The 17,235-nt window shown below is 41.4% G+C and overlaps 1 protein-coding gene across 1 annotated transcript; it reads right to left on the bottom strand.

The window, feature by feature from the left end:
• Positions 1-334: 334 nt before the first annotated feature.
• On the bottom strand, positions 335-994 carry LOC100656391 (rRNA-processing protein FCF1 homolog). Its single transcript, XM_064290880.1, has one exon. It carries the CDS (start codon positions 941-943, stop codon positions 350-352), a length of 594 nt encoding a protein of 197 aa, XP_064146950.1. The 5' UTR covers positions 944-994; the 3' UTR covers positions 335-349.
• Between the last annotated feature and the right edge of the window lie 16,241 nt (positions 995-17,235).

The following is a 17,235-nucleotide window of genomic DNA, read 5'->3' as shown; positions in this document are numbered from 1 at the left end:
AGGCAACCACAGATCTTTCTGTCTCTATGGGTTTGCCTATTCTTGATGTTTCGTATGAATGGAATCATACAATATATGTTTGTTTGTTTTTGTGTGTGTATGTGTGACTGACTTCTTTCAATTAGTATAATGTTTTCAAAGCTTATCCATGTTGTGACATGTATCGGTACTTCATTCCTTTCTATGGCTGAGTAATATTGCATTGCATTTTATTTATTCATTCATCAGTTAATGGACATTTGGGTTATTTCTTTTCTTTCTTTTTTTCTTTTAGCCATAAAATAGCATGTTTAATGAGCTGGAAACAGAAAAAGTTAATTGAAGGCAGAGGAACATTGTCTTGTCAGAATCAAAACCGAGGGGCTCCGTAATCACCTGGCGTCCGCTCAACGTACCTATGGTTAGAAATGTACACGATAGGAACTCCAGGGATCTTACAGATTCTTCGCTTAAGGCCCCGGTCAACCGTGGCCATGATGTAACACTTGTGCTGAGTTACTCTCTGTACTAAGCAGTCATCTGTATAGGTTCCTTTGTGTGTGCACGGTAATCGTTCAAATCTTGGATCCTTGGCGAACCTTAGAGCGACTCGATACTTCTGCCCCAATTTCTCAATTTCAGCCATTACACAGTCAGTTATACAAGGGATACACTTGGCATACAGACAGTCCATCATTGACTGTACTAGGTCCAGTTTGGCTTTAATGGAGAAGTTGATAAAATTGGTATCAACCAGAATGTGGTAAGGTGGGCCCAGCTGTGTGTTATATTGGAAGAACAAGCAGGAAGGATGTTGAGGGACTTCTCTTTCCTTGAGTGCGCTGGGATCTTTTTTTTCTTTCTTTTTAGGTTTTAATCTATCCTTTTCTTTAAGCCTCTGATCTCTGAGACTAAGCATTTGCTTCATGGTCGCATACTTCCTTGTTTTCTTTTGCTTCTCCATATTCACACCGCACTCCTGTTCATTCTTCCGCAATCAATGCCCAGGTTATTTCTACTTTTTGTCTATTACGAATAATGCTGCTATGAACATTTGTCTATAAATCTTTGCGTGGATATACGTTTTCATTTCTCCTGGGTATAAACCTAGGAGAGGACTTGCTCGGTCATCTGGTAACTCTACATGTAACTTTTGAGGAACTGCCAGACTCTTTTCTCAAGTGGCTGGACCATTTTAAATTCAGAAGGGTTTATTATGAATATATTACAGTCATTTAGTTCATTAGATTTGGACACTATTTATTATTTGTGTTACTTTTAATTTGGGAGGGCTGATGCATATGATTGTGTGACAAGAATAAAAAAATGAGTATAAATGATGTACTGATTTTACCCTTCCAACATAACTTTTAAGAGAATTCTGGTTAGGGTCTGTTTAACTTTTTGTTCCCTCCTTCGTCTTATTGAAGTAATGGGTAGAGGAAATAATTGGACAAAGCCAAGAGAGTTTGACTTGATTGATATAAGTTCTAGGACATGGAGTTACTTGTGGCCAAAAATAATAGATCAAAGATGTAGCAATGGTAAGGGCTAAAGACATGAAAGAAACAGAAGAGATTTTGTTGGGGATCAACCCCGTGGGGAGCTGTTGTCTAAAGCATGTTTTTAAAACTTTTTGCTGAGTATAACTTGATAAAAATTCCTCCATACCTTGTTTCCTCTTTAAGAGTTTCAGTAAAAACTTAAAGTTTTAGAGTGTATTTTCCATAAATTTTGAGCACCACCTATGTGTTGATAGACCTTAAGGCAATGTGTTAGGCTAGGTTTTGTAGAGAAACAAAACCAGTAAAGAGTATAAATATATATAGACTTATATCAAGGAAGCAGCTCATGTGGTTGTAGAGGCTGGAAAGTCCCAACTCCATGGGTCAGGCTGCAGGCTTCTCCTCACTCACATAGCTGCAGAGACTGGTGAACCCAAGATCGGCAGGACAGACAGCAGGCCTTTGACTCACAGATTGTGGAAGCCAATGAATCCCAAGGGTGGCAGGCAAGATGGTGGGTAAGCGCTAATTCAAGTCCCAAGAACTGGAAGTCAGATAAACAGGAGCCAGCTGCAGGATCCAGAGCAAGCAAAAGCCCAAAAACTTTGCCAGAAAGTCCACCTATATTGGATGCAGGCCACATCCTCAAAGAAACTCCCTTTCAACTGACTGGCTCCTCATAACAGACCCCATCATGGAGGTGATTACATTATATCAGGTCTCATCAGGAAGTGATTACATCATTATACAACTGCCAAACTACATCATAACTGTCAAATCACTGAGAATCATGGCCTAGCCAAGTTGACACACAACCTTAACAATCACAGCCCACCCTTGTCAACTTGGCATATGTAGACATGTCCTTAAACCATATATAATCTCTGGATAAAGACAATTATAAAGTAATATTTGCACCTAACATGATACAACTAACACAAGTACAACCAAAAATGTACTAGTCTTGTTTACATCTTATATTTTATAAGTGAGAAAAACAAAAATATTTGATGCACACATATAAGAAAGAAATACTCATAAACAATTACAGTCGTTGTTTTTGCAACTGATCACGTGGTCTTAACTGGTATTTAGAGCTACCTTCTTCCACCATCCATTCTGTATTCCCTTTACCCTCAGCTGGTCATTGTTCTTTGCCTGGTGGGTGATCCAAATCTTCATTCCTGAAGGATCTGAGCCATTAGTAGTCATGTCGGAATTGGGTTTCTGTAGTTTTCTATTGATTTTAATGCCATGGCATGGTAGTACTAAGATATGCTCTAAGGGATCTCCTGCATTCCAAACATGTTCTTTTTTATCTCCATTAGATAATATAAAATCAATTTTCTCTTGGTAATCAGGATCAATCACATCAGCCAATATGGTAAGTCCCTTCTTTGCCGGTTGATCCAGAGGCATAAGGAGCCCCAAGTAGCCAGGTGGCATTTTTAGTTTCCGGTTCAGAGGAATCAATGATGTGTCTCCAGGTGGAAGCATTCCTCCCTTTGGAACTAAGACCTCTAGACCTGCATAGCATAGAGTTAGAGGGACAGAAAGCAAAAATTTTACAAGTGGGTCACTAGGGGTAATATTGAGCGATTCCACTCCCATTTCCACCCCATGATTGCTGGACAAATGAATCCTAACTCTGGGAAAAACAGCACCATATATTGGATGCTGGTTTAGAGCATATACAGCCTCCTGGAGAATATTGCCCCAATCCTGCAAGGTATTGCCACCTAGCTGGTGCCATAATTGTGTCTTTAGAAGGCCATTCCTTTGCCCCATCAAGACAGCTGCTTTAGGATGATGTGGAACACGGTAAGACCAGTGAATTCCATGAGCACGGGCCCATTGCTGCACTTCATTTGCTCTGAAGTGAGTCCTTTGATCTGAGGCCATGCTGTGTGGGACACCATGACAATGGATAAAGCATTCTGTAAGTCCATGGGTGATAGTTTTGGCAGAAGCATTGTGTGCAGGGAAGGCAAATCCATAAATCCATATCCAGAGGAAGTGTCTATTTCACTAAGGATAAAATGCTACCTTTTCTATGGTGGAAGTTGTCCAATGTAATCAACCTGCCACCAGGTTGCTGGCAGATCACCTTGAGGAATGGTGCCATACCGGGGACTTAGTGTTGGTCTTTGCTGCTGGCAGACTGGGCACTCAGTAGTGGCTGTAGCCAAGTCAGCCTTGGTGAATGGAAGTTCATGTGCTGAGCCCATACATGACCTATATCCCTGCCACCGTGGACACTTTGTTCATGAGCCCATTGGGCAGTGATGGGAGTGGCTAGGCAAAGAGGATGATTGGTTTCCATAGATTGCATCATCCTATTCATTTGATTGTTAAAATCTTCCTCTGATGAGGTCACCTTTTGGTGAGCATTCACATGAGACACAAATATCTTCACTTCTTTGGCCCATTCAGGGAGGTTTATCCACATATCTCTTCCCCATACTTCCTTGTCTCCAATTTTCCAATCATGTTCCCTCTAAGTACCTGACCATCCAGCCAAGCCATTGGCCACAGCCCATGAATCAGTATACAGTCACACATATGGCCAACCGAAGTGAACAACCAGGTGCACTGCTTGAAGTTCTACCCACTGGGAGGATTTCTCTTCACCACTGTCCTTCAGGGAGGTCCCAGCAAGGGGCTGCAGTGCTGCCATTGTCCACTTTCGAGTGGTGTCTGCATATCACGTAAACCACCAGCTTTTTCTTCCTCAGACGACTGATCATAAGGAACTATCCATGATGTCATATGTGCAGACTGGGAGATGGAAGGTAATGTGACAGGAGTGGAGACCGTGTGCATTTGGGTCACTTCCTCATGCAGTATACTTGTGCCTTCAGGTCTTGCTCAGGCCCATTTAATGATGGAGTGCTGCTGTGCATATGCAAATTTATGGCTCTGTGTGTCAGACAATACCTGGTTAATGATGGGTAGCTCAGGTCGCATGGTGACTTGGTGGCCCATGTTTAAGCATTTAGTCTCTACTAAGACCCAGTCATTTGACCCCTCCAAGACTATTTGCGGATCTTTAGAATGGGACCACATGTCCCACACCGCGCAAAGTAAGAGATGGTACATGTGAAATTCTATTGATAAACTATAAAGGGCCATTATATGCAGTTACTATGAACACAGTCTGGCTCAGGATTAGGCCAACTGCCAGCGTGGACAGGAGTACGTGTCCCAGTGCAGCTGCCACCTGACTTCCCACATCTTCCCCACATCTGCCCACCTGTCCACCAAACTCACAAGGCTTTGGTAAGAGGTTTTTCTTTTCTCCTCTGAGCCAATTTGGCTGTTGCTTTGTGTAGGCTTGAGAATGAGATTCCTTTCACCATCACCCCAGTGGTTCTCCCTGACCCGCAGGAGTCCCCTCCACCTTCTCCCAGGCAGGGCCAGCTTAGGTCACAGGGGCCACCTGCCTCCTCCCTGGCCTGTGAGTCATGAGTTGGAGGTCCTGCCAGAGGTCTCACTGGAGACCCCTGGAGATCAAATCGGCTTGCTGGAGGCCCTCAGGGAAAGAGGGAAATGAAGATTAAATAAATGTCTATAGTTTTTTAAAGTTAAAATTGTGCATCTTTTTCTGTGTGGAAAAGGCCTCTTTAAGAACAACCACACTCACTGAGTGGCAGGCCAAGAGCTCAGAGATCTTCCCAAAGCTTGGGAGGAAGGGAGGGAGCAGAGAGGTGACAGGTCACTAGCGCTTCCCCTGTTTAGGTGAGAGAGCAAAAGGAGAGAAAAAATCAAAGCTGGAAGGAGGGATCTACTTGGTGGCTCCCCAGGCTGAGACCCCTGAGCTTGCTGGGGACTCTGACGCAGAAGTTTTGCATTTTGTTCCATAAAATTATGCCACTTTCTGTCCCCCTTGGCCCCAGCTCCCAACCTAGAAGTCTCAACCAGCGCCCAGTAATAAGCCAAAAGATGTCTCTCAAAAGGAGAGTAGTTATCTGTAGAGGATGATAGGTTTTGCTCTAAAATCCTAAGGGTCTGCGATGTGATTTATCAATAGGGGACTGCCAAAGACTCCAAACAGCACCTCTATTTGCTACTGACACTTCAAACATCATTGGATCAGCCAGATCATATGGTTGAAGTAACAGAACCATTTGCACGGCAGCCTGAACCTGTTGCAGAGCCTTCTCTTACTCTGGGCCCTATTCAAAACTAGCAGATTTTTGAGTTACTTGATAAATAGGCCAGAGTAGCACACGCAAATGAGGAATATGTTGCCTCTAAATCCAAAGAGGACCACTAGGCATTGTGCCTCCTTTTTAGTTGTGGAAGGGGACAGATGCAATAACTTATCCTTCACTTTAGAAGGAATATCTTGGCATGCCCAACGCCACTGGACCCTTAGAAATTTTACTGAGGTGGAAGTTGCCTGAATTTTTGTCAAATTAATTTCCTATTCTCTAGCATCCAAATGTTTTATCAATAAGTCCAGAGTCCTTGACACTTGTTCCTTACTAGGTCCAATCAGCATAATGTCATCAATGTGATAGACCAGGGTGACATCTTGTGAAAGGGAAAGGCAGTCAAGGTCCCAGCAGACTAAATTATGACATAGGGCTAGAGAGTTGATATACCATTGATGTAGGACAATGAAGGTGTATTGCTGGCCTTGCCAGATGAAGGCAAACTGCCTCTGGTGGTCCTTTGAAACAGGTATGGAGAAAACATCATTAGCCAGATCAATAACTGTATACCAGGTACCAGGAGTTATATTAATTTGCTCAAGCAATGAAACTACAACTGGGACAGCAGCTGCAATTGGAGTCATCACCTGGTTAAGCTTTCAATAATCCACTGTCATTCTCCAAGATCCATTTGTTTTTTGCTCAGGCCAGATAGGCAAGTTGAATGGGGATGTGGTGGGAATCACCACCCCTGCATCCTTTGAGTCCTTAACAGTGGTGGTAATCTCTGCAATCCCTCCAGGAATGTGGTATTGCTTTTGGTTTACTGTTTTCTTAGGTAGGGGCAGTTCTAATGGATGCCAGTTAGCTTTTCCTACCATAATAACCCTTACTCCACTTGTCAGGGATCCAATGGGAGGGTTCCACCAGTTGCTGAGTATATCTATTCCGTTTATGCATTTGGGGACTGGGGAAATCATTACAGGATGGGATCAGGGACCCACTGGACTTATTGTGAGACTGACATGAGCTAAGACACCATTAAAAACCTGACCTTCATATGCCCCCACTCTGACTGGTGGGCCACAGTGACATTTTGGGTCTCCTGGAATTAGTGTCAGTTCAGAGCCAGTACCCAGTAATCTTCGATAAATCTGATTATTTCCTTTTCCCCAATGAACAGTCACTCTCATAAAAGCCCATAGATTTCTGTAGGGAAGGCTGTGAGAAAGATTAACAGTATACATTTTTGGCAGTGTAGTGGTGCTCTTCCTCAAGGGAACTCAGCTTCCCCTTCATTCATTCCCCTTCATTGTGAGCCTGTAAACTCATTCAAGTCTGGGAATTGATTGAGGGGCCGTGACTACTCTGGAATTCAAATTAGGTTTCTGTTCACTTGATCTAGAATTCTTTCGCTTGTACAGATCAAGTAAATATTTAGTAGATTCCTTATCTATTTCACTCCGGGGGCCACCATGACTAAGTAGCCAAAGCCATAAGTTCATATGAATCAGTCTATTCTGATTAGTGCTTTGATTCACTGTCCATTAAGGTAACCATGCCCACCTTGTCTTTGTCGACTGAGTGCTGCCACTTGGCCCCTACTGCCACGGGACCAAATCAGCCCATTTTATTTAGGTGTCTTAATGCCTTTAGGGAAGCTCCCACTGTCAAATCTGACTTACATAAGATAGCAATTACAGGAGTCTTCAGTAATGCTGGGGCTCCCTTCACAAATCTGTTCCTCACTGTTGTGATAAAAGGTGTGTCTTCTGGGCACTCCATGTGTGGGTCTGTTGGTCTAGCTTGAATAAATCCACTGTAACATGCCAATTTCCCTAAGTCTTTGGATACCTTCTTCTACAGTATACTAAGGCAGATCTGATACTTAACTGGATTTAGTGTAGGCCACTGTGTAATCCATGCTTTAGCAACCCAACCAAATAGACTATTAAATATTTTCCTAACTGAAACACTGAATGAAGAATCTGTGCTTAGTGGGCCCATATCAGTCAACTCAGACGGATCAATCTTTGTGTTTCTTTTATCATTATAGTACACCTGTAATAGCCATTCTCACACATATCCCCCAGGTTTCTGTTTGTACATATTAGAAAAGTCAAAAAGTTCTTTTGAAGTGTAGTGTACCTCTTCCTGGGTCATACTTTGTACTTCACCTTTAGGGGCTTGCTGGGACTTAAGTCTAGTCGTAGGTCTAGAAACCAAAATCAGTGGTGGGGAAATATTTCCAGAACATTCAGCATTGTCTTGTAAGGCATCTGCCTTAGGTGATACCCCAGCCAATGACTCAGACAAAGGCGTTTCAGACACAGCTGGGTTAATCTCATCAAATGGGGCTGGAGGAGCTAATGGTTTTCCTGGGAGGGCGGCTTAGCAGACAAAGATGGAGTAGTCTCTTCAGATGGGAGTGAGGGCTGTTTCTGTTGGCAGGAGTGATTCAATGGAATTTAGGGGCTCAGTGTCCCCAGCTTCCTGATTATCTGCCCATATGTCCCCATTCCAAGTTTCAGGATCCCATTTCTTCCCAATCAATGCCTTCATTTTAACTTTAGACACCACTCAAGTTTGGATTGAGAATTCAATTGGCACTGTAATTCAACCACTCTTATGGTAAGACTCTGGATTGGTTTTTCAGCAATATCAGCCCTGTTACTACTAGAAATAAGGCTTTCTTTCAAGACCCAAGTGGAAACACTGAGGTCATTTATGCAGTGCTTGATCTTTGACTCTGAAGCCCTGAGATCATCTCTTTCTTTCACCAGTTTGTCTAGTGAAAGTAGAGCAACCAACCAGCTTCCTTATACTCATTATGACAAAATTTTAGAAAGGTATCAAACATGCAACCACCCAGAGCCTTGCCTTTCATCCATACCTGATCTATTGGTGGCGATATTTTTCGCATTTCTATTGCCATCTCACACCATGGATTAACAGCGCCCTCTTTACTACTGGAAGCAGAGTCATCAACATCTTTAAGACTAAACAGACTTGAGAACAAATTTAGAAAACGAATCCTTACAATTTTGTTTCTCTAGAACCACTCTTGGTACCAAATGTCTTAGGCTGAATTCTGTAGAGAAGCAAAGCCAGTAAAATATAAATATATGTATACAGAGATTTATATCAAGGAAATGGCTCATGTAGTTATAGTCCCAAGTTAAAGTCCCAAGTCTGTGGGTCAGACTGCAGGCTTCTCCAGACTCACGTAGCTGCAGGGACTGGTGAACTCAAGATCAGCAGGTCAGACAGCAGGCCTTTGCCTCACAGGCTGTGGAAGCAGATGAATCCCAAGATCGGCAGGCAAGATGGCAGGTAAGCTGCTAGCTCAAGTCCCAAGAACCGGAGATCAGACAAACAGGAGCCAGCTGCAGGATCCAGGGTGAGCAAAAGCCCAAACAATTTGCCAGAAAGTCCACCTATATTGGATGTAGGCCACATCCTCAAGGAAACTCCGTTTCAACTGACTGGCTGTTCATAACAGACCCCATCATGGAGGTGATCGGATTATATCAGATCTCATTGTAGAGATGATTACATCATTATACAATTGCCAAACTACATCATAACTGCCAAACTACTGAGAATCATGGCCCAGGGAGGTTGATGCACAAACTTAATGAGCACAGGCAAGAATAAATTTAGTTTTATTTGGGACACAGTTACTTTTAATATCTTCTTTTTATATGTGTTTTCTCCTTATGGCAGGACTCATGTCTAAATTTCTTATTATGTCAGTAAAGAAACCCAGCCCATAAATGATATAAACAAGCAATGAACAATGGTTCTACCATATGGAGTTGGCTGCATCTATTTGCTCTAACATTTCTTCTGAGACGGGAATACAGAGACCTTCCTGTTGGGAAAATGGAGGCCTTTATGTGTGGAAAACAGAGGCAATGCTGGCTCCAGAAGGTTTTAAGGAACTTGTATTAGTTTAAAAACAAAAAACAAAAAACCAAACCCATTGCCATCACGTTGATTCTGACTCAGTGAACCTATAGGACAGAGTAGAACTGCCCCATAGAGTTTTCAAGGAGTGCCTGGTGGATTCAAACTGTCAGCATTTTGATTAGCAGCCCTGGCTCTTAACTACTATGCCACCAGGGTTTCCCTTAATTTCTTAGTGCTGCTGTAATAGATATACCACAAGCGGGTAACTTTAACAAACAGAAATTTATGTTTTCATAGTTCAGGATGCTAGAAGTCCAAAATCAGGGTGCCAGCTCTAGGGGAAGTCTCTCTATCCACTCTGGAGAAAGATCTCTTTCAGTTTCTGTAGCCCCGGCATTCCTTGGTTCCTTGGTAATCTCCATGTGGCATGTATCTTCTTCTCTTTGTGTTTGCTTGTCTTTGCATCTAATCTGCTTTTTTGTGTGTATATCAAACGTGGATAGGTTTAAGACACAGCCTACACTGATGTGCTCTTATTAACACAACCAAGAAAACCCTATTCCCAAATGAGATTATACCTACAGGTGTAAGGGTCAGGATTCCAACACACATTTTTGGGTGACACAATTCAATCTGTAACAGACCTCATTGTTAATCAGTGCTTGGGCCTGAACTATACTTCTCAGTTTCTGAGCCATTTTGCTATACCTTTACCAAGTAGCCTCAATGCCTTTTACTGAAATTCTTGATCTTTGCTGACATGCCAAACTGATTCCTATCACTCTTCTGTATCAATACAGACATTTTTGTAATTTGAATCTTTACATACTTAATCAGCTGACATCTAGAACAAGCTTATTTTTTAATCAGCTTTAGCTCAGGAAGGTAACTTAGCAGAAGTAAAAGAAAGTGAAATACATAACTAAAATACCCGAATACACAGGATAGTTGGTTGGTGGGAAGAGAAGTATTTGTGAGGTATTACTTAGAGTGGTGCCTTTGGAAATTGATTTAGCAGCAAGCTATATCTTCAAACAAAATATAGCCAGAATGCTAATGCAAAAAAAAAAGACAAAACAGAATCTCCTATTTGAAGCTTTGGGCTGAGCAGATGGAATGGGGGTTTGGATTCTTTTTTAATAGGCAGACCCCAAACCTCTATCCTTCTTCAGTCTTAGAGATCTCTAAGAGTTTTAGGGTTGTCACCAAGCATTGTTTATAAAGCATTTCTCTAAGGTAATAATATAAATTTTGTGTATAAACATTATCGACTTCATACACACAAGTAAGCATTGTCTTTACAAGGGATCTTGTTGACTTACATATTTCTTTCAGCAAATTTCTTATAGCTCAAAACAATACAAAAAAATAACTTAGTCTTTCCATTTCCATTGACTAATAATAAACATTAATCAATAGTATACACCTAGACTTTTTTACCTCCTTAAAGAAGTTGCCATAGGATGGTATATTTTTATTCTAATCATAGTAATATTACTCAAAATATATTTGAATTCCTCACTGAGTCATCTTATGAACCACTATGGGAAAAAAATCAATAAACTGAGTAAACTTGTGAATGCAAATGGAATTGTTCTTTCATTGGATGAGTCTTTTGACTATTTACAAAAAAATCAAAGCCAATATCAAGAGGATAAACTTTGCGATTATTACAGTTACTCAAAGCAAAAAGTATTTGTGATTGTTAATTTTATGTGTCAATTTTGCTAGGCTAGGGTGCCCAGTTGTGTGGTTAAACACTGGTCTACATAGATGCTGCTGTGAAGTTTTTTTGTTGATGTGATTAACATTTACAATCAGTTGACTCTAAATAAAGAAAATTGTCCTCCATAATGTGGGTAGGCTTCATTCAATCAGTTGAAGACCTTAAGACCAAAAACTGAGGTTTTTCAGGGAAAGAAGTAATTCTGTCTTAAGATTGTAACATAGATATCCTGCCAGAGTTTCCAACCTGCCACCTGATCTACCAGTTTTGTACTTTCCAGCCCTCACTATTGTCTGAGACAATTCCTTAAAGTAAATTAGTCTTTCTCTAAATATACTCTAAATACACACACATACACATATATGTACATACACTTAATATATAAATTATATATTTTATTTACATATAAACGTATATATGTATGTATAAACATATATATATGCATATAAATGTACACATATAGATATTTATATGTATGTGTATACATATATATGTACAATAAAACCTGAGAAAGCCAGAACCTGTGTAAGGCAGAAACCTGAAGGAAAACTGAAGTGTTTTCCATTATTAGAAAAAAAAAAATTTTTTTTTTTTTTATTAGAGACCAATAGAAAAGTGGTAGGACTGTACCCATCAAAGGTGAAAAACTTGTGAGACCCAGAGAAACAAGGCAATCCCACCGAGTTCTAGCTATCACAGGTTTTACTGTATGTGTATACGTAGATGTGTATCTGTGTCTATGTCTATACCTATACACACATATATTTATATCTCTCCTATCGGTTCTGTTCCTCTGGAGAATTCTGACTAATACAAATGCCAAAGGTAGTTCCAAAAGAGAAGTTCTTAATACAACATGGCTACGAACAATCACAGTATCATTAAAATACAAGTAACCTCCTTGATATTTTCAATCACCTCGTATGCATGCGAAAGCTGGACTATGAATAACGAAGATGGAAGAAGAATTGATGCCTTTGAATTATGGTGTTGGTGAAGAATATGGACTAGACCAAGGACTACCAGAAGAACAAACAAGTCTGTCTTGGAAGAAGTAGAGCCAGAATGCTCCTTGGAAGCGAGGATGGTGAGACTTTGTCTCATGTGCCTCGAATGTGTTACCAGGAGGAACCAGTTCCTGGAGAAGGACATCATGCTTGGTAAGGTAGAGGCCAGGAAAAAAAGGGAAGCCCCTCAGAAAGATGGATTGACACAGTGGCTGCAACAATGGGCTTAAACATAGCAACTATTGTGAGGATGGTGGAGGATTGGACAGTGTTTTATTCTATCGTGAATAGGTTGCTGTGAGTCAGAACCTACTCGATGGCACCTAATAGTGACAAACTCCTTGACGGTGATTCCTTTAAATGATTCTAGGTTCCTATAGCTGTCTAAAACCCAAACACATTGCTGTTGAGTTGATTCTGACTTATAACGTCCCTACAGGACAGAGTAGGACTGTCCCATAGGGTTTCTAAGGAGCGGCTGGTGCATTTGAATTGCCAAACTTTTGGTTAGCAGCCAAGCTCTTAACCACTGTGCCACCAAGCCAGAGTTGACTGGATGACAATGCGTTTTGTTTTTTTTGGGTTTATAGCTGTCTAAGTTGTGATATGCTTTTTTTTAAGAAGAATCACACTAGGCAGATTCAGAATGGACCGCAGTGTATAAAGGATGGATAGCAGGCAAGAAAGAAAGGATTTTCTAGTTGGGTGAGGCTGATGAATCTTATGACAACATAAAAGGTAAAGAATGTCAAGGGTGCCTACTGGGATTTAGAGCTAAGGCTGAAAATGAAATCGGGATCTGGGCTTAAGTGAAAAAATGTATCTGAGGCACAGGTTCAAAGGAGAACAAATTAGCAATTTTATAAATCATGAGTTTTAAATTATTGGATGGAAATCTGACTAAGAGCCAGGAGGACAGTTGCTATCAAAAAGTAGCTTTGGTACAGTGGAAAGCATTTTAGAATTGAGGTCAGAAGCCATGGACTTAGTTTCCTCCTTCACCACATATCAACAGCATGGCCTTGGGAAAGTCACTTGACCCCATATATGTTCATATACTATTTTCCATATTTCTGTATCACATCTCGTTATTACATTATTTCATTATGAACCATTTATGCATGACTCTTGGAATTCTGAGAAAGCATCCTTAATTTATTCATTTTTGTATGGAGCCCTGGTGGCAACATTGAGTGCTGCAGCTGCTAACCAAAAAGGTCGGCAGTTCAAATCCACCAACCACTCCTTGGAAACCCTTTGGGGCAGTTCTTCTCTGTCCTATAGGGTCACTATGAGCTGGAATTGACTTGACGGTGACTTTTTTTTTTTTGTATTTTCTAGAGCCTGGAAAAGAGACTGGCACCAAATAGGTGATCAATCATTGTTGAAATAAAATGCAGAATTGTGAAAATTAAAATGACGGCAGCACTTTGTGGAATGTAGAGGCTCTGCAGTTGTAGGCTATTTTTGTTAAAAATAAAATCTGAGAAGTGAGTTGTAACAAAGGAAACAATGAATTCCGTAAAAGATATCTCTCAACTTTATATTTTAATCCTGGGTTCAAGTCCAAAAGCGTTAAGACATGAGAATGTTTTGTGGGTATAGGCAAAGATAGCATTAATGGCTGTAGTTAATTTAGGAATTCGTAGTGAATTCAGGGATCTGACTATTTAGGGATCAGATTTGCATGTTCATGAATATTAATGCCCATTAAACTTGCTATTTGCCCAGTAGTAGAATTTTGCTATGAAAGGAACAGAAATAATACCTGATCCTTCCTCGGTGACTCCCATGGGTTTCTCCTTTTCTTCACTTCTTTGTGCTGTAATGCAGACAGAATTGGTTTCCCCTCTGGCTTTAATTTGAGTCACTACTGGGCATTGAAGAGGGTGTCTTTTCCCAAACCCAGCTCTAAAATCAGGTTACCTTCCCAGGGTTTGTGTTTCATAATCTGTGAGACATCCCTCAGTGAAGTAATCTCTACCCAGATGGAATCAGATTCACCACTCCCTGAGGTGGCCCGGAGACTTGTAGATGACGCCAGCCTTCTCTTAGAGATTTAGGAAATGCTTCATGATGTTATGAACCTTGAAGGTAATGGCTTTGAGCCAGTACCAGTTGTCGTTGAGTCTACTCGGACTCATGGTGACTCCATGTGGGTCAGAGTAGACTATGCTCTATAGGGTTTTCAATAGCTGGTTTTCAGAAGTAGATCACCAACCAGACTTTTCTTCTAATTAAACTCTGCGTGGACTCAAACCTCTAACCATTCAGTTAGCAGCCTAGCACATTAAATGTTTGTACCACCCTGGGGCACCTGACCTATAGTTAAAACAAACAAACAAAACAAACCAAGCCAAACCAAACCAAACCCATTACCATCAAGTCCATTTTGACTCATAGTGACAGTGTAGGACAGAGTAGAACTGCCCCATAGAATTTCCAAGGAGTTCAAACTACCGACCTTTTGGTTAGTAGCCATAGCTCATAACCACTGCACCACCAAGGCTCCTGACCTATAGTACCCACTCCACTGCCACTGAGTCGATTCTGACTCATAGCGACCCTGTAGAACAGGGTAGAACTACCCCATAGAGTTTCCAAGGAGCGCAGACCTACTAAACTCAGTGGTTGAGTGAACAAAAGAAAAATGGAAAACAAAACATTCAGCAACGTTTTGATGATCCTCAACTTCGTGAACCTAATGGCCAGCCAGCTTTCCAGCAAGAATGCTGAGCTATAGTCACTTCATATCCTGTTGAGTTATGGCATCCCATTTGATAAGCCCCTTTTTATTAATTATTCTCTCTTTTTTATCCTTGAAAAGAAATTGTTCCCAAGGATGACTCCAGGTGATTATCCAGAGGTGTCAGGCATGATTAATGCTTCACCTTATATTGTACATCATCTTTTTTCCCCTCTGGGGATCCAAGAGCAATGCTCTTTTCTGCTTCTTGCTGCCACAACAAATAAGTTCCCCTGTATTGTCATATTTCCTGATGCCTGCACCCTGCACGGGTTAGCAGATTGGATGGCAGTAGTTAGGATCGCCATAAATCCAATACTGGCATGATGTGTCTGGGGTGCTGCCAGAGGTCAGATTCATGGAATGGCCATAAATGGCTGTCCAGAAAATGACAACCAGAAAGAGCATGAATATTGCTGTCACCCCTGCCAACCGAACTGCAGTGGGTAACAAAAGGGAATGCAGAACATTTGAGCACCACTGTGTGAGTCGGCAGTTCAAATCCACCAGCCGCTCCTTGGAAATCCTATGGGACGGTTCTACTCTGTCCTATAGGGTCATTATGAGTTGGAATCAACTCAATAGCAATGGGTTTTTTTGGGTGTGAGTCCTTGGATGATACAAAACGATTAAGTGCTATTAACTCAAATGTTAGCAGTTCGGACCCACCCAGAGGCCTGGTGAGCTGCTTCTGAAAGGTCACAGCTTTGAAAACTCTAAGAAGCACAGTTCTACTCTGTACGCATGGGTCGCCATGAGTTGAATTAAACCAATGGCAACTGTCTTTTTCTTGTTTTCTGAGAGCCACCATCATGTCCCACATGAGCTGGGTTTCATATGGGAGGGTCTCATGCTGTAGTAAGAAATGCATGTTTGAGTCAAGCGTTGACTGCTTCTCCAGCTGTCAGGCTTACACTGAGAAGGCCAAGGGAGCAATTTGAGCTTCAGTTTCTTTGTCTGTAAATACACCCGTTGCCATCAAGTCGATTCCGACTCATAATGACCCTATAGGACAGAGTATAACTGACTCATAGAGTTTCCAAGGAGCACCTAGTGGATTTGAACTGCCGACCTTTTGCTTAGCAGCCGTAGCACTTAACCACCGTGCCACCAGAGTCTGTAAATAGTGGTTGCTAATACTTCCCATTTATGAAAAGGATTAAATCTTGTATTATGGAAGTGCTTTGTAGCCTGGCAAGTGCTGTGGAATACGAGGAGTTAGTGTCCTCTGTTAGGTGCTGGAAATGTAGATATTGCTTTCCTTCCTGAGCTTAAATTCAAAAGATGAAGTTTCTCCTGGCTGCTTCTCTGTCTTGCTTGCTTTGTAGCATTTCCTTGACTTTCGGTTTCAATACAATCCCTGGCTCTGAAAGGCATCTTCCCTTCTCTGTTGTCTTAGTTACCTAGTTTTTCTGTAACAGAAACGCCGCATGTGGGTAGGTTTAAGGAATAGAAATTTATTTCTCACAGTTCAGGAGGCTGGAAGCCCACATTCAGGGTGTGGCTTTAGAAGGAGGTCCTTCTTTGTCTATTTCAGCTTCTAGTAGCCGGCAGTCCTGGGCTTGTAGATTCATCTGCTGTGCTTTTGTGTCCCTGTCTTCATATGTCATCTTCTCCTTGTCTGTGCCTCTGTGTCTATTCTGCCTTTTATATAACTCGGAAGTGATTAGGTTTGGAACCCACTCTACTCAGATATGACCTCGATAACACAACAAAGAAAACTCTATTTTCAAACAGGATCACATCCACTGGTATAGAGGCTGGACTTCAATACGTTTTTTGGCAGACACAAATCAACTCATAACACCAGTGTTTGGCTTTCGCATATGTCCTCAGCCCAGACTTTCTGCCTGCTTTATCCTCTGCTATGTCCTCGGCCTCCCTTTTGTGCTCCCTCGTTATGGCTTATGGCCCTGACACTTCCATTGTCTGTTGTTCCACCTGACAAAAAGTTTTGACAGCTATGTCATGTAGGGTATAGGTGGTATTCACAATACACTTAATCTTTAATCCAAGTAGAATTTGATTTTGTATGTGATATAGGTTAGAAACTAGTTGTTTGTCTTCCAGATGGGATTCTATAAATTTTAAGTAAGGATTCCTGGATTGGAAGGGACAGACCGTAATCATAAGCCTAATGATAGCCTAAAAGTAGCTTAACAAAACCCTGAATTTGGAAAATGGCCAGAGAAGAAAAGGCGTG

The sequence above is a fragment of the Loxodonta africana genome, chromosome 9 (genome assembly GCF_030014295.1).
Source record: "Loxodonta africana isolate mLoxAfr1 chromosome 9, mLoxAfr1.hap2, whole genome shotgun sequence".
NCBI classification, from domain to species: Eukaryota; Metazoa; Chordata; class Mammalia; order Proboscidea; family Elephantidae; genus Loxodonta; species Loxodonta africana.
The sequence above is the reverse complement of the archived record's forward strand: the minus strand, read 5'-3'. Positions and strand labels throughout refer to the sequence as shown.

What these genes read in the sequence shown, in the direction of transcription:
- LOC100656391 (XM_064290880.1), bottom strand. Translation starts at nt 943, where the DNA reads ATGGAGAAGCAAAAGAAAACAAGGAAGTATGCGACCATGAAGCAAATG.